General features: G+C 55.2%; 6 protein-coding genes across 6 annotated transcripts; 4 read left to right on the top strand and 2 right to left on the bottom strand.

Annotated features, from left to right (window-relative positions):
* Nucleotides 1-1,946: 1,946 nt before the first annotated feature.
* KRP23_5690 (Pseudouridine-metabolizing bifunctional protein C1861.05) lies at nt 1,947-4,805 on the top strand (the record flags this gene model as incomplete). Its single annotated transcript, XM_067890786.1, has 11 exons — nt 1,947-2,311; nt 2,373-2,455; nt 2,535-2,644; nt 2,721-2,930; nt 2,994-3,140; nt 3,228-3,317; nt 3,378-3,513; nt 3,579-3,817; nt 3,897-4,266; nt 4,339-4,578; nt 4,648-4,805. The coding sequence occupies 11 exons, from the start codon at nt 1,947-1,949 to the stop codon at nt 4,803-4,805; spliced, it is 2,148 nt and encodes a 715-aa protein (XP_067745205.1).
* A 164-nt stretch (nt 4,806-4,969) lies between these two features.
* KRP23_5689 (uncharacterized protein) lies at nt 4,970-6,174 on the bottom strand (the record flags this gene model as incomplete). Its single annotated transcript, XM_067890784.1, has 3 exons — nt 4,970-5,110; nt 5,178-5,489; nt 5,557-6,174. 3 exons carry the CDS (start codon nt 6,172-6,174, stop codon nt 4,970-4,972), a joined length of 1,071 nt encoding a protein of 356 aa, XP_067745204.1.
* Nucleotides 6,175-6,705: 531 nt separating this feature from the next.
* On the top strand, nt 6,706-7,679 carry KRP23_5688 (uncharacterized protein; the record flags this gene model as incomplete). The annotated part of the gene is made up of 4 exons (XM_067890783.1): nt 6,706-7,197; nt 7,259-7,268; nt 7,595-7,603; nt 7,669-7,679. The coding sequence occupies 4 exons, from the start codon at nt 6,706-6,708 to the stop codon at nt 7,677-7,679; spliced, it is 522 nt and encodes a 173-aa protein (XP_067745203.1).
* A 660-nt stretch (nt 7,680-8,339) lies between these two features.
* KRP23_5687 (uncharacterized protein) lies at nt 8,340-9,882 on the bottom strand (the record flags this gene model as incomplete). The annotated part of the gene is made up of 2 exons (XM_067890782.1): nt 8,340-9,744; nt 9,800-9,882. The coding sequence occupies 2 exons, from the start codon at nt 9,880-9,882 to the stop codon at nt 8,340-8,342; spliced, it is 1,488 nt and encodes a 495-aa protein (XP_067745202.1).
* Nucleotides 9,883-10,905: 1,023 nt separating this feature from the next.
* On the top strand, nt 10,906-17,003 carry KRP23_5686 (Lysosomal beta glucosidase; the record flags this gene model as incomplete). The annotated part of the gene is made up of 4 exons (XM_067890781.1): nt 10,906-12,500; nt 13,336-13,352; nt 14,309-15,941; nt 16,925-17,003. 4 exons carry the CDS (start codon nt 10,906-10,908, stop codon nt 17,001-17,003), a joined length of 3,324 nt encoding a protein of 1,107 aa, XP_067745201.1.
* A 435-nt stretch (nt 17,004-17,438) lies between these two features.
* On the top strand, nt 17,439-20,258 carry KRP23_5685 (Lysosomal beta glucosidase; the record flags this gene model as incomplete). Its single annotated transcript, XM_067890780.1, has 2 exons — nt 17,439-19,211; nt 20,184-20,258. 2 exons carry the CDS (start codon nt 17,439-17,441, stop codon nt 20,256-20,258), a joined length of 1,848 nt encoding a protein of 615 aa, XP_067745200.1.
* Between the last annotated feature and the right edge of the window lie 269 nt (nt 20,259-20,527).

The following is a 20,527-nucleotide window of genomic DNA, read 5'->3' as shown; positions in this document are numbered from 1 at the left end:
TCATCTGCTTGCAGAAAGCGCTTCATTTTTGAGGCTTCAGTATTCTTCTTCTGATCCATGAACGCTTGTACAGCAGCTTTCTTCTGTTCCGCTGTAGCTGTGGGGCAGTCACTCACCCAGTGTGTTCCTTTACAGTGAAGGCAGCCGCGAGCTGGTGCGTCATCTCGCTTCCTAGCTGCTTGTGTCGCTGGTCGTTCGCTGCTCTGCTGAGGTCGAACGCCGCTTTGCTGTTTGCCTCCAACTGTGGGTTTTGGCGGCTTGGTTTGGGTTTTGTCCCTGTTTGTCTGGTTCTGATACAGGTCATACGATTGCTGATTCTTCAGTGCTTCAGCCTTGATCACGTCAAAGAGACGTGGCACACTGCTTTTTGCTGTTTGATCAATGTCTAGGCGCAGTTGCACTTGTTCCTTCAGGCAGGCTGGACGCAGATTTTCAATCAACAACTTGCATTTCAGCTTGACGTTGTTCTCTAGCGTATTGCCTAGGCCATTTTCTTCAATGAGTTCCTCAAACCGATCAAAGTAGTTCAGAATGCGAGCTTTCACATCTTTCTGCTTTAGATCGATTCTTAGGTGTTGGCTCATAATGGCGTGCACGTTCGGGACTTGATCATTAATCGTGCTCGCGATGATTTGCGAGATTGCTTCAATCAGCTTATGGTTCGTCATCTCAGCCACATTCACTTTCAACTCAAGCTCGCAGAACGTCTTCAGCAAGCGTTTGTTGATCGTGTCTATAGCAGGGATTATTACCGCTGATGGTGATTCACCGGACTTCTGGCAGCGGGAGGTTGCGGCGGCCTCGTAGAGCTCACGCTCTCGTTTCCATTTGACGAGGGCTTCGTGCGAGAAGCATGTAATTGGTGGCGGTTCCTGCGCCGTCCAAAGCTTCATCGCGGCTTGCATTGTGGTTGAGTCAGCGACCTCACCGGCAGTGTTCGCGCGGCTGCGCTTTTGCTGGGGTTGGCTCATGGCCGTTGCTTGCTGCTGTGTGTTGTCAGACACAGCTAAAGTTAACTTTGTAGTGTCTTCCGACGCTTGCTTGAGAACTCGAAGGCTTGTTGAATTCTGTTCCCTTACATGCACTGCCTGCTAACTACTCTGTAGTGGTTACGGTTGGTTTTCCTATGCATCGTGCAACGGACGCCGTGTCCGTTGCAGCTGCAGCTCGAGAGAGGAGTTTTGCTGATCCCACGGCTTGCAGCCACTACAGATTACTATTTTTTAATGTCAATCACTATTAGGTGGGGAATAATCGCTGCGCGTATGTAAACCAGCCCGCGTGTTCGTATATTTAGCAGGAGACCGAGATTTCTTCCTGAAGTTTTTAATATTTTGGTTTTGTCTATTGGAAGACTTCGATGATTTGGTGCTGCTTGGTTGAATTAGTTTCAAGAAGGGCTGGCATGAGCCAGTCTAATGCATACTTGTAGTAGATAGCTGTTTGCCCGTGATCGTCTTACAAAGATGCCGTCGTATGAACCAGAGTACCCTTGCCATTCTACTCAGCAGCTAACTTCAGATTCGGTAACTTAGCAGTGAACGCGGCACGAAGATCAGACCCACGGCGTGCAAACTCCGTTAATAGTGCGTCTATTGTGCACGAGGTACGACTGCCTTGGTGGCCGTCGCCTGACAATAAATATGTACCAGCGTTTGTTGGTGAGCACTACTCACTGAACAGTTTCTTACCATTCGTTTTAGCTCTATCAGGCGGCACTACCTGCCCCAGGTATATTTCTTGAGGCCATAGTGTCCTCTCGAGCAGATACATTGCTTTAGTCCAGCGAATTTCTGACTATTTTCAGCACAGCATAAACGGAGCGCCGCTGACGCAGCGGGGTGACGCACCGCACCTAATTGAAGCGGAGATGCGTGTCGAAGATACCCAACATAACGTTCTCAGTTCAGATTTTGCCGCCTCAAGCGCACGCAGACACAGACGTGATGTGGCGACGCAGCGGCACGGCGCTAAGCCAGCGTTTGGCGTTGAGCGAGGAGGTGTCGGAGGCGCTGTACGGGCGCGCGAAGAGGCCCGTGGTGGCGCTCGAGTCCACCATCATCTCGCACGGGATGCCGTTCCCGCAGAACCTGGAGATGGCCCAGCACGTGGAGGAGATTGTGCGCGCCCACGGAGCGTGTCCTGCCACGATCTGCATCGCTGACGGATCGCTGAAAGTGGGGCTGGCGGAGCGAGATCTGACGCAGCTGGCAGAGCTCGGCGCTGGCGCCAAAAAATGCTCGACGAGGGACATTGCGGCTGCCGTGACGGACACGAACGTGGTGGGAGCCACGACGGTGTCGAGCACAATGTAGGGGATTGATGGTATGTGGAGAGGCTTAGTGGAGGCTTAATGGGTTACTTGGATGCAGGCGCATCGCCCATGCCGCTGGCATCAAAGTGTTCGTGACGGGAGGCATCGGAGGAGTGCATCGCTTCTGTGAAGAGACGATGGGTACGTGAGACTAAAAATGTTGGTGCATTGCTCTGCATGATGGAGTGGTTGCTCATCGGTAGGGGTCTGTGTACTGCAGATATCTCGACAGACTTGATGGAGCTGTCACGGACCCCGGTGGCGGTGGTGTGCGCCGGCATCAAGTCGATTCTCGACATCCCGCGCACACTGGAGTTCCTCGAGACCCATGTACTATTGTGATTGAACAACACGTAGAGGGAAGGAGAGAAGCTGATGAGTTGGTGCATTGATGCTGACGTTGTAGAGCGTACCTGTGATCGGATACAAGACCGACCAGTTCCCCGCTTTCTTCACGCAAGATAGTGGTGAAAAGGCCCACCTGCGTCGAGACACGCCTCAAGACATTGCGCGCTTAATCTACGAAAGCGAAGCGCTAGGGCTGCCGAATGGCCACATCATTGCCGTTCCCAACCCGAAGCCTGTGCCCACCGAAACCATCAACCAGGCTATCGAGGTACGTACGTACACTTGAATCTGGCGTTACTGGTAACGGAGATTGACGACTTATGCGCTACAGTTGGGACTCCAGGAGGTTGTCGAGAAAAATATTAGCGGCCAGGCTGTGACGCCGTACCTGCTGAAGCGAGTAAATGAGATCACGCAGGGGGTGTCACTCGAGTCCAACATTGATTTGGTCAACAGCAACGCTACTATTGGCAGTCAAGTAAGTACTGCAGAGCAGGATATATATTACTGTTGTGCAGAGACTCATTGATGTCGATGCTGGTTGTTGCCCTGATTGACACTGCAGATTGCCTGCGCCCTATTTGATCTGGATACTGGCTCCGTGATGGATCCTACAGCCAAAGCGAGTGCTGTGTATTCACTACCGGAGGAAAAGGTATGCTTGTGGTCGTATCCTCCGTGTTTCCATCATTGATCTGACATTGGTTCGCTGAAGTCTTCCGAGGCAAGGTCCAGCAGCAGTAATCGCGTTCTTGTAGTCGGCGGTCTTGTGCTAGATATTATCAGTTCCTCTACTTCGCCACTGATCCGCGGCACTTCCAATATTGGAACCATCAAGCAGTCTAGTGGAGGTATTTCGCTTTGCACAGTTTAGCCTTCTCATGAATGCTACTAACATTTTCTATCTTGATTGTAGGCGTCGGAAGGAATATTGCCGAATGTCTACATCGACTCAGGCTTGATCCTTTGCTCGTGTCGTCCGTGGGGAATGACACATCGGGCTCCGTTCTTTTGGAAAACCTCAAGACACTCGGCCTAGACACCAGTTCTGTCCACGTATCAGATAAGCTGCCGACGGCTGTGTACTCGGCTGTCTTGGACTCGACTGGAGACATGGACGCTGCTATTGCGGATATGAGCGCATTTGAGGCAATCGTAAGTTGTGTGAGCTGGATACTATTTGTCTGCTTGCATCGAAAGTCTAACGTGAGTTGTGTGCTCTTGTCATATCCAGGAAAGTAAGAGAATATCTGACAAAACGATTGATAACGCAAAGCTCGTGATCGCGGATGGCAACTTATCCCCGAGTACGATTGGCGATTTGTTTAAGCGCAGTGCTCGTTTCGGCGTTGATACTTGGTTTGAGCCTACGTCGGTACAGAAAGCACTTCGTGTAGTGGAGGGCGACGCGGTGTCTTCTATGAAGTACATGTCACCAAACGCTGACGAGCTCCACGCGATAAGCAATGCCATCAGACTAAAGCTCGAGGAAGCGGGTGCGAGCCCGGACCGAACGGGTGCCCATGAACGTTTCCCGCTTACTAAGGATTCGGCTATCATTCCCAAGGAAGAAATGACTCGGTTGAAGAACGACCTCATCACAGGTACGGTGAAAAAGCTTTCAATGTTGCAGCGTGGATTGACGAACTGTACTCACTGTGTATTTGGATCGACAGCTTTGCTCGCCATGGCTGATGGTGACACTAAGAGACCAAAGCACGTTATGGTCACTCTGGGCAAGCACGGAGTCCTTGTAGCGTCGATCAATGTATCTGTATGCGACCTGCAAGAGATTGTGGAGGACTGCGACTTTCCGGTTGAGATTTGGGGCATGCACCACGTTCATGGTGGCCACTCTGTCACAATGGTGCACGTACCCGGCGTAGAGATCCCTGTGAAGAACTGCACTGGCGCCGGTACGAGCTGAATTTCTCTCAGGATGGTTGAAATCATTGACTCATTTGAGTGGTGCTAATCGTTTGCAGGCGACAGCATGGTTGGTGGGACAGTGTACGGCTTGCTGGAAGGACACGACGTTTTCCAGAGCTGCCACATGGGCATGATAGCCGCCCGAAAGAGCCTCGCGTCTGAGCATGCTATCAGCCCCGAGTTGGCACCGCAGGTTTTGTACTCGGAGTCATAGTGGACAGAGGCTCCCGTACGCATCAAACCGAAAGCTGAATGTGAGGGCAAACAGTGTCGAGTGCTTGTATTTCATGCAGTGCGTTGTGTAGCTGAAGGTCTTTGCTATCGCTATGTGCAACACGAGTCCGTCCACCTTCCCTGAATCACTTTTGCCTTCACTTTCTATTGTTGTTGGAACTCGCTCGCAAACACGCCGATGAGTCGCACCAGCTCCTTCTGCAGGCCGCTGTTCTTGATAGCAACGAGCGCCTGCACGGCGGCCTGTTCGGCAGAGCTGGATTTCTTGGTCAACCTGCACGAGATCTACAAACAAAAAAACGGTCGTTAGTTAAATGAAACCCGACACGAAGTCCACGTACCGCCGTCTTACCTCGTAGTCCTCGTCGTTCGAGATGTCGTTCATCTCGTACGAGCCCTTGCAGGTGCTACCGCCGCTAATCGCGACTTCAAAGGGCAGTTTGAAGTTGAAGTCAAACAAATACCGCTTCTTGCCTCGCACGACGCAGATGCTCGCGTCGCCCGTGATCTTCTCCGGTGCTTTCAGCGTCGCCTGCAGGTTCCCTTCCGAATAGGTAGCCCCAGTAAACACTTCGCTCCACTTCTCCTCTGCCCACTTGGTCACCACACGCTCTTCAAAAGTGCCGGCCGTGTTCCACGCTGAGCCATCATGTTGCGTCGAGCTCTACAGAACACAAAAACTCATGAGTTTTCCGCTTCCAAATCACAAAGAAGCACAATCAACTCCTCACCGTCGGTTTGCTCTCAATTTTCTGAGGTGCAATGTCTCCAATGAGACTCTTCTCCTCCTTGGACAGTTCACGGTGGAAGTACGGCAGGCCGTTCTTGTAGCCCCTCATGTCCGCGGGCAAGTCCGGCTCGTCCGCCACCACAACGGACCCAGCACTGGAGCTCTTGGGCTTTGCCGGCGTCTTCACTGTAGTAGCAGAGGAGCTGGCGGCTGAAGGCGTTGTCTTGGTAGGCGATGGACGCGGGGGCTCGGGCTTCTTGGGCGGCTCGGGCTTCTTGCAGATGCGTTTGTGGAACTGCCAATCGCTGGCCTGGCACTTGCGTGCGCAGTAGACGGCCTTCTTGCACACGCTGCACTTGAGCTTGGCCCCAGCTTTGCTGCAGTTGCGACACTTGCTATCGGGCTCAGCAGGGGCCACCTTGGTCTTCCCCTCGCTAGTTGGGGCCTTGTCGTCGTCGCCGATGCCTTTGAAGCGCGAGTAGTCGTTCACGTCCACTTTCACCTCCTGCGTGCGTTCGATGAGCGAGTTGGCGTCGAATTCGGTGGGGTGGGAGAGCGGAGAAGGGTCCCACCCCACGTTGAGACTCGAGGCGCTGGTGGGAGGCACAGACGTCGCCATGGCAGATTCGGCGAGGTGGCTAGTGGCGGAGTGACGTCTTGCTTGATCGAACTTTCTCGATATCAGTTATTGTGGCGGTTACGGGTAGATAGGGAGTGGGGTTTTATCCAATCACGGACGAGTTGCAGACGTTGAAGTGGTATTGGTGGCAAGTTTGAGCAGGACAGGAAGAGCTGTGTGCCCGTGTTGGCAATGGCACGGATGTCGAAGAATCCTCGAGCAGGACTGTGTGAGGCAACCAAACGCTGCAGACGTCCGCTTTAAAGGAGTAGCTGGGCAATGGCAACATCTATGAGAAGACAGCGAGAGTAAACAGCCTCGTCGAAGGCAGCGCTATTTCTCAGTCAACGTTGATGCAGGTAAGCTTCTGTGGTCTGGCTGGTGCAGCATCTCGACACAACGGTATCGTTGGGGGATTCAACGCTTTCTCGCCGCTGGCTAGGCAAGCCACCTCCAACGTGTTGCATGACCTGACCGCCAGCACTCTCATTGGTCAAGCTGGTTATGAGACACCTTTTGTCAAAAAGCGTCATGGCGCTCTTCCAGGGCGACGACCCGGACGACGTGTTCAAGGCGGCGCTGTCGTTCGTGGACGAGTTCGAGTTCGCCCCGGCCAACGCACAAGTCCAAGCCGTGACCAGTCTCTCAGTCGTGCCTCTGCCCAAAGAGGAGAAGCGCCGCCGACGTGCCGAGCGCAAGCGGCTCCTGCGCCAGGCTGGCGTCTACAGCGACCCGAACCGGGCGCGCAACGAGCAGACGCGGGAGATCGCGTTCCTCCGCGAACAGATGGAGAAGCTGCAGCTGAATCTGCATGTTCTGCAGAACCACAAGACGAGGACCAAGACGACGCTGCTTGCAGTCACAAACAGTAGACCGAGCTTGTGGCAGGAGCAAGCCGAAAGGCAGCGACGTCGTAGGGAGGAGGCCGAGTGCGACAACGTGCGACTGAGGCTGGCGATGGAGCGCCAGAAGAAGGTGGCGGACAGTCTCGGGGTCTTGATCCGCAAGCGGACGCGGCAGCTGGTGAGAACCTCAGGTGGAGAGTTGTCGAAGTGCTGGTGCTAATTGGTGTCATTTACTGTAGAACAACGAGTGTGCGTCGCTCATCAGCCAGTGCTGTGCCAACCACCCAGTGATCGACGTGTTGGACTTCTGCGGCGATGTGGAAGACTTCCGAGAGCTTTTCTATCGCTTGGATGCCGCGTACCGAGACGTGGATGTCGTGTTTGCAGCCAACGGCCTGACGAGTAGAAACATCCCGATCGAGGATGTTCATATGCGCGAAGGCGTGGACGGGAAGTACCTCGAGTTCTTCACGTATAAAGACCTGCCGTTTGGACTGCAAGACACGGCACAAGTGTCGTGGGATTATTTCAAAGGAGCAGAGAAGCACATGGCGTCCGGCAATTTGTACCAGAAGATGGCGAAGGTGGGGGATATGGAGAAGGTGTGGTTTGTGTTTTGGGGTATTCTAACTCGCTATTTTATCCCCAGAGCCTCGATGAGCCCTACACAATTATCGAGGAGTTTACGAAGGAGGTTTACTCCAACAACTCCCGCGCTGACGTGAAGATGAGGCAAGTGGTGCGCAGATATGTGGAGGCCGACCGCGACGTCGTCATTCGCGTCTCGCACGCAGCTCCCATCGAAGTCAAAAACAAAATGCTTCGAGGACTAACGCACAACGTTCGAGGCTTCGCTGTTACGAGGCGGTCCCCTGCCTCCACACCGGAGCACGAGTTGACGCAGCTCCAACTGTGTACGCAGATTGCGCTGGAGCTAAATGATGGCGCAACGTACGACGCCAACAACGTGCGCGCTCTCACCAATTTCCTCATTGTCCACGGGCTGAAGAACACTGTCGTCAACCGGCAGTACATTGAGAATGCACTGGCAGATCGCGCTTTAAAGCGAAGGATCCATTGAGGAGTAAGATACATCATTGCCGAGCGTCTCGCCAGTCCAAGTCAAGAACAAACTCGTCGTGATTTGTCCCGTATCAACCGATGCTACGTGCTTACTGCCTCGACTCCGGAGAAGGAACTGACTTAGTTGCAATTGTGTACGCTGGTTTTTCTAGGCCACGTGCTCTCACCGACATTCTCATCGCTCCAAAAATCGTCTGAGAGGAAGAATCACAACCGAATAGTTCTTAGTTTTATGAGTTATCGTGACGTACTGCTCTCTGCATGAGGCTTCTGAACCTCCGTTGTTTCTACAGCATGCCGTGTTAGAGGAATGAGCATGGTCTCGAGGGCGAGACCGCACGTATACACCAGCGCTGCCGCCACGAAGCACAGTCGGTATCCGTAAGCCTCCACGATCATTCCACCGAGTACGGCGCTACCTGCCCAAGAGGCAACAGTCAGTCCCTCCAGCGAATTCCAACGCGCACGATGCGTCTTGGGCACGAAATCCATGAGAAGTGATCGCCGGAGTGGTTCCGTGCACTGCATCAACGCTCCGTGCGCTAGGAACAGCACACTCTGGTCGGTCACGTCGTGCGAGACTGCCATCAGCAGCAAACTGATGGTGCCAAGTGCACGCGTGGCCACGACCATGGACATTCGCCCAGTAGCGCTCGACACCATTTGCGCTAGGAGCGACAGCAGTGCAATCACCAGTGGCTGCAGTGCGAAGAGGGTCTGCACTCGAACCGGAGACAGCGCGTACTCGTTGAGAAAGAAGAGCGGGAAGAACGCCGTGACAAGTCCGGTGCCGTTGCTCACAAGGAAGTCCGACACAAACAGCAGGTACGGGACGTGCGCAGTGTCGAGCATCCCGCAACACGCCATGACGGGGCGTACCGGGACATCCTCGCCATCGTCACTCCGCACTGGAGCAGCCAAGTAGTAGCCGCTGGTTACTGAAGGAACCCTTGAAGACCGGAGAAGTTGAGAGAACTCGCTTGTCGAGGGCATGTGCACACGAGAAAAGCTCCCTCCTCGTTCGGAGGCGGAGCTTTCTCTCTCGCTGTACTCGGATGTGAAGTTGCGCTCGATGGAGCTCAGCTCGCGCTCGATAGCGAACACGTACTGCCGGTTCTCAAATGCTAGGTCGTCGTTGAACTGAAACAGCACGACCATGGACACTGCCGCGATGAACGCTCCGAAAAGCAGAACGGGTCGCAGTGCTGCAAGCGTCCACGCATCACCGTGCTTCCATAGCAACAGCATCGCACTCAAAGGCCCGAGCACAAGCGCGACGTTGCGCATGACGTACTTCAGCGTGAACGGCGCTGATCTTTGCCCTACCGGCACCGAGTCAGCGAACAGAGCCTCCATGGCCGAGCTCTGGAAGGCAGTGAAGGCCCCCCATAGTCCGAAAGCCACGTAAATGAGGACCATGTCGCCTAACTCGAAAGCCAACGCTGTCAGCACCGAAGCCACGACGCCGAGAACGCCTGAAAGCGCGAGGATCCGGTCTCGACGTGTACTGTCCGCTGCATAACCAGCTGGGAATGCGCACAGTAGCTGGGCTAGACCCTGAATGCCCTTGACGAAGCCCACAGGGACGTTGGAAGCCGTCAACACGTACACGTAGCCCGATAGCACCTGCTGCGAAATAATACTACGACAAGGTCAGCATTGATGCAGGAAAGGGTGTCAGTTCACTTGGGGCGTACCTGCTGGCAGACCAGTAGGTCACCGTGAAGAGGAACACGAGCTGTACATTGTGCTCCGTCAGGCCCCAAGACACGTCTCTCATGCTAGAGCGTAGGAAGAACGAATGGAGCGGCGGTCTCAGCTTGCAGACAGGTAAGTAGTTTCATGCTGGACTCGTCGCATTGGCGAAACGGCTTAGTGCTTCTCAGGTCGCTGCTTCTTAGCAGTCGATGCCGTTGATGCATTCTTCCGGCGAACGTGGTCCCGACCAGATGAGTGCGTTGGCGGTACCAATGGCTGAAACATGCTCACTGACCGACTACTCAACGCTTCAACTTAGAGGCAGACATTGAACTGCAACCAGATGCACTCGACACACACAGCTCGGTCTTGCACGCACGCTTTCCGAAGGTGGTGGGCTTGCTGCTCTTCGCCCACAACCATTTTAACGGCGGCCACCAAACTATTAATTTTACCCGTCGCCTGCCGCGATGATGAAGTGTTTCCGGAGAGACTGTAGTGTCGACGCTGTTGCAGTGTACGAGACCTGAACTTCCCAAGCAGACTCAGCTCGAGTCTCTCGAGTCACCGGTACCTCGGACAGTTGGCAAAGGTCCCACCTCGCTTGATTTCTTGGTCAGAAGCAGCAGCTGGTAGGTGGAAGAGTTTGCTTTCATGGCTGGCAAAAAGGTTTGCATTCCTTTCGCCCATGCTTGCGGATATTAATCTATCCTGGGTGCTCGAGATACACGAATGCAAATAGTCCTCCACGGCACATACTGCACAGCAATGACAAGAGCGGTACTCGAACAAACCTTTCACGTGCGATTTGTGTTTACAAATGCGCGTCCACTTCAAGTTGAAGCTCATAGATCCTCTCGCTAGTTGGGCAGCACTCGCGTATCAGACTGAAACGGAGGATAGTGGTCACCAAGGGCATTGCTGGCACCTTCAACGCGTGCGTCCCACGTCTCCCCCTACGTAGACAGACAGGCAATGGTCAGGCCTTCATCGATGCCCACCACCGGCCTTAGAGCATTGACCCCCCGCTCCTTCGAAGCAGTAGATCACTTCCCAATCTCCCGGCAGCAGCGTATTCTGCCACCGCCGAGCCAAGAAGAAGACAATGCTGACGTCGTGGATCGCTGCAATCGGCTGCTTTGCAGCGTTCTCCGCTCTTCCGGTCGACACGCGCGCTCTGGGTGACGATGTGTACGACTCGCAAGCGCAAGCCATTGTCGACGGCTTCAGCACTGCCGAGGTGCTGGGTCAGATGACGCAGATCACCATTACCCAAGTGCTCAACAGCGACTACTCGCTGAACGAAGACGCGGTGCGCACGTACGCCAAGATGAACGTCGGTTCCTACCTCAACACTCCGTGGGGGAGTGAGATCGACGGCAAGTGGGGCTGGAACGCTACCGAGTGGCGCGCCATTGTCACCCGCATCCAGGAGATCACCATGGAGGAGAACGGTGGCCACCCCATGGTCTACGGGATCGACTCGGTGCACGGAGCCATCTACGTCTCCGGTGCTGTGATTTTTGGCCAAGAGATCAACAGCGGTGCAAGTTTCAACACCGACCTGGTCTACGAGGTGGGCCAAATCACTGGCCGTGACACGGAGGCAGCAGGGATCCCGTGGGTGTTCGGTCCTATCCTCGATCTCGCGCAGAACCCGCTGTGGGCACGCACCTACGAGACGTTCGGCGAAGACCCGTACCTGTGCTCAGTGCTGGGCGACGCAATCATTCGCGGTCTACAGAGCAACAGCCAGACTGCGGCCTGCATGAAGCATTTTGTGGGCTACTCCAAGACACAGTCAGGGCATGACCGTGACGGCGTCACGATGGCCGACTTCGACCTGCTCAACTACTTCGTCAAGCCGTACCAGGCCGGCATTGCGGCTGGTGCCCTCTCGACCATGGAGAACTACATCTCCATCAACGGGATTCCTACGGTGGCCAACACCAAGATCCTCGAGGACCTCGTCCGCAATGACCTCGCGTACGACGGCCTCGTGGTCACGGATTGGGCCGAGATCAACAACTTGAAGGACTGGCACCGCGTGGTGGACACGTACGACGAGGCTGTTCGGCTCTCGCTTACTCGCACCGCCTTGGACATGAGCATGGTCCCGTACGACACCGAGTTCATCACGTACGCTACGGAAATGCTGAACAACTTCCCGGAATACGAAAGCCGCCTGCGTGAGTCCGCTAGGCGTGTGATCAAGATGAAGCTCAAGCTCGGGCTGTATGAAAACCCCGTGCCTGGTGCCGACAGCGAGTTTTTGGTTGGCAACGAGGATGACAAGACGGTGGCATTGAACCTGGCACGCGAGTCCATTGTGCTGCTCAAGAACGACGATAGCGTCCTCCCGCTCGCTAATGGATCATCCGTCTTCCTCACCGGCCACTCGGCTGACAATGTGGGCTACCAGTGTGGCGGATGGAGTGTAGCGTGGCAAGGATACTCCGGTAACGATATGTTCCCGAACGGCATTTCGGTTCGTCAGGGTCTGGAAAACGTTGTTGGTAACAACTCGTTCACGTACTTTAATGGGCTCAACGCCAATGGAAACTATACTTCGGAGGATCTGGCCACGGCGGTAAGCTATGCAAGCCAGCACGAGTACACGATCGCTGTCATTGGGGAGAGCACATACGCCGAGAAGCCAGGAGACATCGATGACTTGGCGTTGCCCGCGGGACAAGTTGCGTACGTTGAGGCGCTCGCTGCAACCGGGACGAAAGTCATCCTCGTTCTGTTTGAAGGTCGTCCGCGGTTGCTTGGTACTCTTCCTGGTACTGCCACCGCTGTCGTTCACGGTTTGTTGGCTTGCGAGCTTGGCGGCCAGGCAATGGCGGAAATCCTGTACGGCGAGGTGAACCCCAGTGGACGACTTCCGCTCACGTACCCGAAGGACTCGGCCAACGTGATGATCCCGTACAACCACCGCGTCACCACCAAGTGTGTTGATGACAGCGGCGCTTACGTCGACTGCGAGATGCAATGGGACTTCGGCACGGGGCTCAGCTACACCACGTTTACCTACTCTGCTGTCACGCTGAGCAAAACGACCGTGTCCGGCCCCGATGACTCATTGACTGCGTCTGTGTTCGTCACAAACTCGGGCTCCATCGCGGGTAAAGAGACCGTGATGCTGTTTGTGATTCAGCCGTACCGCTTGATCTCCGTGCCCGAGGTCAAAATGCTGCGCAAGTTCAAGAAGATCGACCTGCAACCTGGCATCACCCAGGAGGTTACTTTCACCCTAACGGCAGATGACTGGAGCGTCTACGATCCTCAGATCGGCAGCGGGTTCAACCAGGTTGCTGAAGATGGCACCTTCGTTGTGGCGATTAAGCCCGACACCGACTGCGACGTGTACAACACCATCACGAATGAGCTCTGCGCGCAGTTCACGCTCAACACGGGCACCGTCAACTTCGGTATTAACGGCACGACCTCGCGTCGTCGTTCGTAAGGGACTGTTGAGAGCATTAGAAGGGTGTTTGTGCATGCTTGCGCCGTTGATTTTGTGGGTTTGTAGGCAGTTGCTGAGCCTGCGTGCGTGTGCGGTATTGTCGTTGAATCTACAGCAAATCTTCATTTTTGCTTTTGCGTCTTGTTGTGGGGTTTTCGCACTATCCTGATACAGTGTAGGTACATGCATCCTCGTACTTGGCCTGCCACTTCGGATACAGCACTTGTGCATCCCTTGCTTGCCGGTTCCCAGCGGTGACATCCGGAGATCGATGACAAAGTGCCCAGACCACCAGTACATGTGGCAACGAATTGACCGCTCATAGTCCAGGTGGTGTTTACCGGCTGATGCCTTCTTGCAGTCGCGACCTTGCCGTGCTGCGAAACCTCACCAGATTGGGCTTGCACTGTGTGGCTGGAAAGACAGTCGATGCAGGCGTTGCCAACAGGAAGACGGGCCGTCCAGGTGTCTATCCAGCATGCCAGTACATTGTCACAGTCTTGTCCACGGAGGTCCTGGCTCCTCAAGCCGAATGTCGTCCTTCCATCACTACGTCGAGGACCACGGTGCCATCTTGCAAGTATAAACTACATGCAGCACCTCGTACTCCGCATGAAGGCTATTCAACTCGAGCATTGCACGGATCAGCACCGAAGTGGTTGCCTATTGTAGTCACAAGCAAAAACTTGCTTTCGCGCCGTTCGCGATCTTTTGGTTGACTGATGGCTACCACACAGGTGCTCGTCAATTCGTACAAGATGACAGTCGCAGATGTAAATTGGATTGAACAGGTTGGGGCTGCGGGGAGGGGTTCGTTCGTGGACATCGAGGCGCCCAAGCCTCAAATGAGGCACCATGGGATCACCTTTGCACCACCAGCCGGCAAATTCAGCTTGAATGGTATAGCCCAAGATCAGATCTGTCTGGCGGACAGTAAGACGGCAACCTGTCCTGACTGATCTCGACAGGCTTCGTGAACTAAGAGAAAAGGGCAACACAAACTAAGCTCATTCTCCAATTTCCTCCCTGCCTCGCACAGGACAACCCACCACCACTACCCACTCGACTCAAGGGCATCTCATGTGGACATCCTGGGTTTCTGCCAGCAGCTTAGCGGCGGCGGCGGCTTTCTCCGGTACGGTCATGGCCGACGACGCCGCTTTGGAGGTCCGAGCGCAAGCTATCGTCGATAGCTTCACTACGGCCCAGGTCATCGGCCAGATGACACAGGTCGACATCAGCACCGTCATCAACCCCGAAGATAACTCGTTGAACGAGGATTCCGTTCGAGCCTACGCGCAGCAGTATGTGGGCTCGTACTTGAACACGATTTGGGATGAACCGCTGGGCGACAAGTACGGGTGGACTGCCACCGAATGGCGCGCTGTGGTGTCGCGGATTCAGGAGATCTCCATGGAGGAGAACGGCGGCCACCCCATTATCTACGGTCTCGACTCGGTGCACGGTGCCAACTACGTGACTGGTGCTGTGATCTTTGGCCAGCAGATCAACAGCGGTGCTAGTTTCAATCCCGACCTCGTCTACAAAGCGGGCCAGATCACTGCCCGTGACACTCAAGCTGCTGGAATCCCGTGGGTGTTCGGACCCATCTTGGAGATCTCGCAGAACCCGCTCTGGTCTCGCACCTACGAGACGTTTAGCGAGGACCCCCACTTGGTGACGGTCATGGGCGAGGCGATTATCCGTGGACTGCAGAGCTACAACCAGACTGCGGCCTGCATGAAGCACTTCATCGGCTACTCCAAGACACCGTCAGGACACGATAGAGACAACGTCATCATGGACGACTTCGACCTGCTCAACTACTTCCTGCCGCCGTTCAAGGCGGCCATGGACGCCGGTGCCATGTCGACGATGGAGAACTACATCTCCATTAACGGCGAGCCCGTTATCGCGAGCTCTCGCATTCTGAACGACCTGCTTCGCTCCGACCTGGGATTTGATGGTCTCCTGGTTTCCGACTGGGCTGAGATCAACAACCTGAAGGACTGGCATCGTGTCGCTGAAACGTACGAGGATGCTGTCCGCTTGTCGCTCACGCACACGTCGCTCGACATGAGCATGGTACCGAATGACACCGCGTTTATCAACTACACGGAAAACATGCTCGAGGGGTACCCTCAGTACGAGACCCGCCTCCGCGAGTCTGCCAAGCGTATCATCAAAACGAAGCTCCAGCTTGGACTTTACGAGAACCACATGCCCGGTGCGGAGTTTGAATTCCAGGTCGGCAATGATGAAGACAAGGCGGTGGCGTTGGACTTGGCTCGCGAGTCCATTGTACTTCTGAAGAACAATGAAAGTGTGCTGCCCCTGGCGAAGGAGGCGTCTGTGTTCCTGACAGGCCACTCGGCTGACAACGTCGGTCACCAATGCGGTGGATGGAGCATCGCGTGGCAGGGATACTCTGGCAACGAGATGTTCCCAAACGGTGTCTCGGTTCGTCAGGGCTTGGAGAACTTGGTTGGAAATGACTCCTTTTCCTTCTTCAACGGCCTCTACGACAATGGCTCGTACTCGGAGGCAGACCTTGCCACAGCAGTTGAGATGGCTCGTCAGCATGAGTACACCATTGCGGTTATCGGTGAGAAGCAGTACACAGAGAAGCCCGGTGACATCGACGACTTGGCTCTCCCTGCTGGTCAGATCGAGTACGTCGAAGCGCTTGCTGCCACCGGTACCAAGGTAATTGTCGTCTTGTTCGAGGGTCGTCCGCGTCTCCTTGGCTCGCTCCCGGACTCTGCCAGTGCGATCATCGATGGTCTGCTGCCTTGCGAATTGGGCGGACAGGCGATGGCCGAGATCATTTACGGAGACGTGAACCCGAGTGGAAAGCTCCCGATCACCTACCCGAAGGACCCGGCGAACATCGCCATCCCTTACTATCACCGTGTGAACACGCAGTGCGCCTACGACCACTGCTGGATGGAATGGGACTTCGGTGCCGGACTCAGCTACACGGAATTCAACTACTCTGCTGTGTCTCTGGACACGACGGCGATCACTAGTGCTGATGCCACCGTCACTGCCACTGTGACCGTCACGAACGTGGGTACCCGTGCGGGTAAGGAGACGGTCATGCTGTTCCTTACGCAGCCGTTCCGAACGATCTCCGTCCCTGAGGTGAAGATGCTGAAGAAGTTCAAGAAGATTGAACTGCAGCCAGGAGAGTCCCAGGAAGTGTCCTTTGCGCTGACGGCGTATGATTGGAGCGTGTACGACCCGCAGATCGGCAAGGGGTTGAAGAAGATCACCGAGGACAGCAACTACGTGGTGGCCATCAAGCCGGACACCTGGTGCAACGTGTACAAGAACATCACCAACCCGTTGTGCGCTGTGTTCAAGATCGAAACGGGACGTGACAGCTTCGGCCTTCCTCCTCCAGTTACGAACGCCACCATCACTACGGAAACCCCTGCAGTTGTCTCTTCAATTGCCACCACTATGCCCCCTGTGGCCGAAGATGCTGGAGCTGGAACAGTTGAGGCCGGTAACTTTTAAGCCACCCTCAGCCTAAGGGTAGACATTTCATTCAATGCACAGCCAAGCTAGACAAATGAGCGCGTAAGGCTTCATAAGAAACGAGCCCTGCACAATTACAGCAGAACACTGGTACCTTTACCTACATGTACAGGATCATTCCCACAGTAAAGGTGCATCTTCACCGCGCTTTAATGGTTGAAGCCGCAGTCGCACCAACTACAAAACCTTGACCTTGTCTGAGCTGGTCCATGACGATTAACTCCGGACTCGAGGCGATTTGCATTTCCATGGCTCAGTGCGCTCCGAGAGTGTCCTATCCGCTGTGAGAAGCTCCAGTCTCGGCCATCCGACACGAGCAACACTTGAAGTGTATTGAGGCCCAGCAGCCATTACAGCTCTTTGAGATACGGGTTACGGGCACTTTCATGGATAGCAGAGCGCATATTGATCTCTTTCGACTCCACAACCGCGTAAACTTGACTATACATGTACATTTCGGCGTGCCGCACGGTCAACATGGCAGAGCAGTTGGATGGGACAGCAGTGTCGATTGGCATTGCGCGCTGAGGCTGTCCTTCCAGAGTTCACTTCTCAACTTCCCCACTGCATCACGCAGTACAACCTGGTAGTGGACAGCCTCGACGCCGTCAACGTAACGCAGTTCGATGGTCAAGCCCTTCCTGGCCGCGGCCTATTCTGCCACGCTGGCAGCATTCCTGTCACTGCCTGTATCGGCACTCTCGGCTGCCGAGGATAGCGCACTGGATGCCAAAGCTCAAGCTATCGTCGATGGTTTCTCGACGGCCCAAGTAATCGGCCAAATGACGCAGATCGACATCAGTACCGTCATGAACCCCGAGGATAACACGTTGAACGAGGACTGGGTCCGTCTGTATGCCCAGCAGTACGTGGGCTCGTACCTCAACACGATTTGGGACGAACCTATGGAGGAGAAGTACGGCTGGACTGCCACCGAGTTCCGTGCCATCGTCACGCGGATCCAGGAGATCACCATGGAGGAGAACGGCGGCCACCCCATTATTTACGGCCTCGACTCGGTGCACGGAGCCAACTACGTCGAGGGCGCTGTCATCTTCCCCCAACAGATCAATAGCGGCGCAAGCTTCAACCCCGACCTCGTCTACGAGATGGGTCGTGTCACCGCTCGTGACACTCAAGCTGCTGGAATCCCGTGGGTCTTTGGTCCTATCCTCGACATCGCACAGAACCCGCTCTGGTCTCGCACCTACGAGACGTTTGGTGAGGACCCCCACGTTGGAGCTGTGATGGGAGATGCCGTTGTCCGTGGACTGCAGAGCTACAACCAGACTGCGGCCTGCATGAAGCACTTCATCGGCTACTCCAAGACACCGTCAGGACACGATAGAGACAATGTCGTCATGGCAGACTTCGACCTGCTCAACTACTTCCTGCCGCCGTTCAAGGCGGCCATGGACGCCGGTGCCATGTCGACGATGGAGAACTACATCTCCATTAACGGCGAGCCCGTCATTGCGAACCCTCGCATTCTGAACGACTTGCTACGCTCCGACCTAGGGTTTGATGGTCTCCTGGTTTCCGACTGGGCTGAGATCAACAACCTGAAGGACTGGCACCGCGTCGTCAACAGCTACGAAGATGCTGTGGCCTTGTCACTGAAGGAGACGTCGCTCGACATGAGCATGGTGCCCAACGACACGAAATTCATCGACTACACACAAAGCATGCTCCAGAAGTACCCTGAGAAGGAAGCTCGTCTGCGTGAGTCTGCCAAGCGTATCATTAAGACGAAGCTCCAGCTTGGACTCTACGAAACCCCTGTACCGGGAGCGGAGTTCGTATCGCTGGTAGGCAGCGAAGACGACAAGACCGCCGCTCTGAATATGGCGCGTGAATCCATCGTGCTTCTTAAGAACGCCGAGGACGTTCTGCCGCTACCGAAGGATGCGTCCGTCTTCCTTACGGGCCACTCGGCAAACAACGTGGGCTACCAGTGTGGTGGCTGGAGCAAGGCTTGGCAGGGCTACTCCGGCAACATCATGTTCCCGAACGGCGTCACTGTTCGCCAGGGGTTCGAGAACTTGGTCGGGAACAACTCGTTCTCTTACTTTAACGGACTGCTTGCCAATGGATCGATCTCGGACGAGGACCTGGCCACCGCTGTGGAGCTTGCCAGCCAGCACGAGTACACTGTTGCTGTCATCGGCGAGTCCCAGTACACGGAGAAACCTGGTGACATTGACGACCTTGCTCTGCCTGAGGGCCAGGTGAAGTACATTGAGGCTCTGCGCGCGACCAAGACGAAGATGATCGTTGTTCTGTTCGAGGGCCGTCCGCGCCTGCTTGGCTCGATCCCGGACAACTCGATGGCTATCATTGACGGCCTGCTGCCCTGCGAGCTCGGCGGCCAGGCCATGGCGGAGATCATCTACGGCGAGGTGAACCCGAGCGGACGACTGCCGATCACGTACCCCAAGGACTCGGGCAACATCGCTATCCCGTACAACCACCGCGTCACGACTCGCTGCGCGTACGACAACTGCTGGCAGCAATGGGACTTTGGCTCGGGCCTCAGCTACACGCAGTTCAACTACTCGGCCGTGACGCTGGACACGACGTTGCTCACCAGTGCGTCCGAAACGGTGACCGCTACGGTGACCGTCTCAAACGTGGGCGCCCGTGCTGGCAAGGAGACTGTCATGCTGTTCGTGATCCAGCCGTACCGCTTGATCTCCGTGCCCGAGGTGAAGCAGCTCAAGCAGTTCAAAAATCGAGCTGCAGGCGGGCGAGTCCATGGACGTGTCGTTCACGCTCACCACCGACGACTTGAGCGTGTACGACCCGCAGATCGGCAAGGGGCTCAAGCGCGTGTTCGAGGACAGCGACTACGTGGTGGCCATCAAGCCGGAGACGTGGTGCAATGTGTACAACAACATCACCAACCCGCTGTGCGCCGAGTTCAGCGTCGACACGAGCAACGGCGCGGGCACCGTGAACATCGGCAGCGGCCTGCTTTAGGGAGTCGAAAGACTGCAGACTTGCCTCGAATGAAGAAGCACGCTTAGACAAAGGAACCGATACTTTCAATACATTCCCGAATGGTATAATGCACAAGGTATCCATCGCAGGCAAACGGCATAACACAGCAATCGCTCTCGGTAAGTATTTAACACATCCGATCCGCCGTGAGCGGAGCGAAGCAATCCAAAATCTTACCTGTCCTTGACGTGATCCCGTGAGATTAGAGGGAGGCACGACTTGCACATCGAGGCAGTTTTTGCTCTAACTTACATGTACCAGGATACATTCCCCGTTGTTGCCATTGAAAGGCAGCACCATACACCTGCTTGCACCTACAACGAACTTGCAGTTTCAACACACCCGAGTCATCCTGCGTCTACAATGTGAAGACCGTCCGTTGCGACGACACCGGACTCTACGGCGCCAACGAATCCGGCTTCGATGATATGGCGGCCTGCTTCTGATCGAGCTGAGCTGACCAAGTCTGTACGCGGTGCTCCTGCACGATCTTCGACGGGTCCGATTGCTGTGGACACCAGAACACCATTACTATCGAACTGAAAGGGCGGTACATGGAGCTCGTCATTTTTCCCCTGGGCACTACCGATAGGGCAACATACTCTACCTGATCTGGATGCGAGCAACAACAAGCACAGGCGATATGCGGAGAAGCAGCCAGCCAGCATTTCATCGGTCGGGCGCGAGCATCTCATTTGAAGTCATTCCCCCATTT

Source organism: Phytophthora ramorum (assembly GCF_020800215.1).
Source record: "Phytophthora ramorum isolate Pr-102 chromosome Unknown Phyram_PR-102_s0005, whole genome shotgun sequence".
In the NCBI taxonomy this organism is placed as follows: domain Eukaryota; phylum Oomycota; class Peronosporomycetes; order Peronosporales; family Peronosporaceae; genus Phytophthora; species Phytophthora ramorum.
Note: the sequence above shows the minus strand (reverse complement) of the source record. Positions and strands in the feature narration are given on the sequence as shown.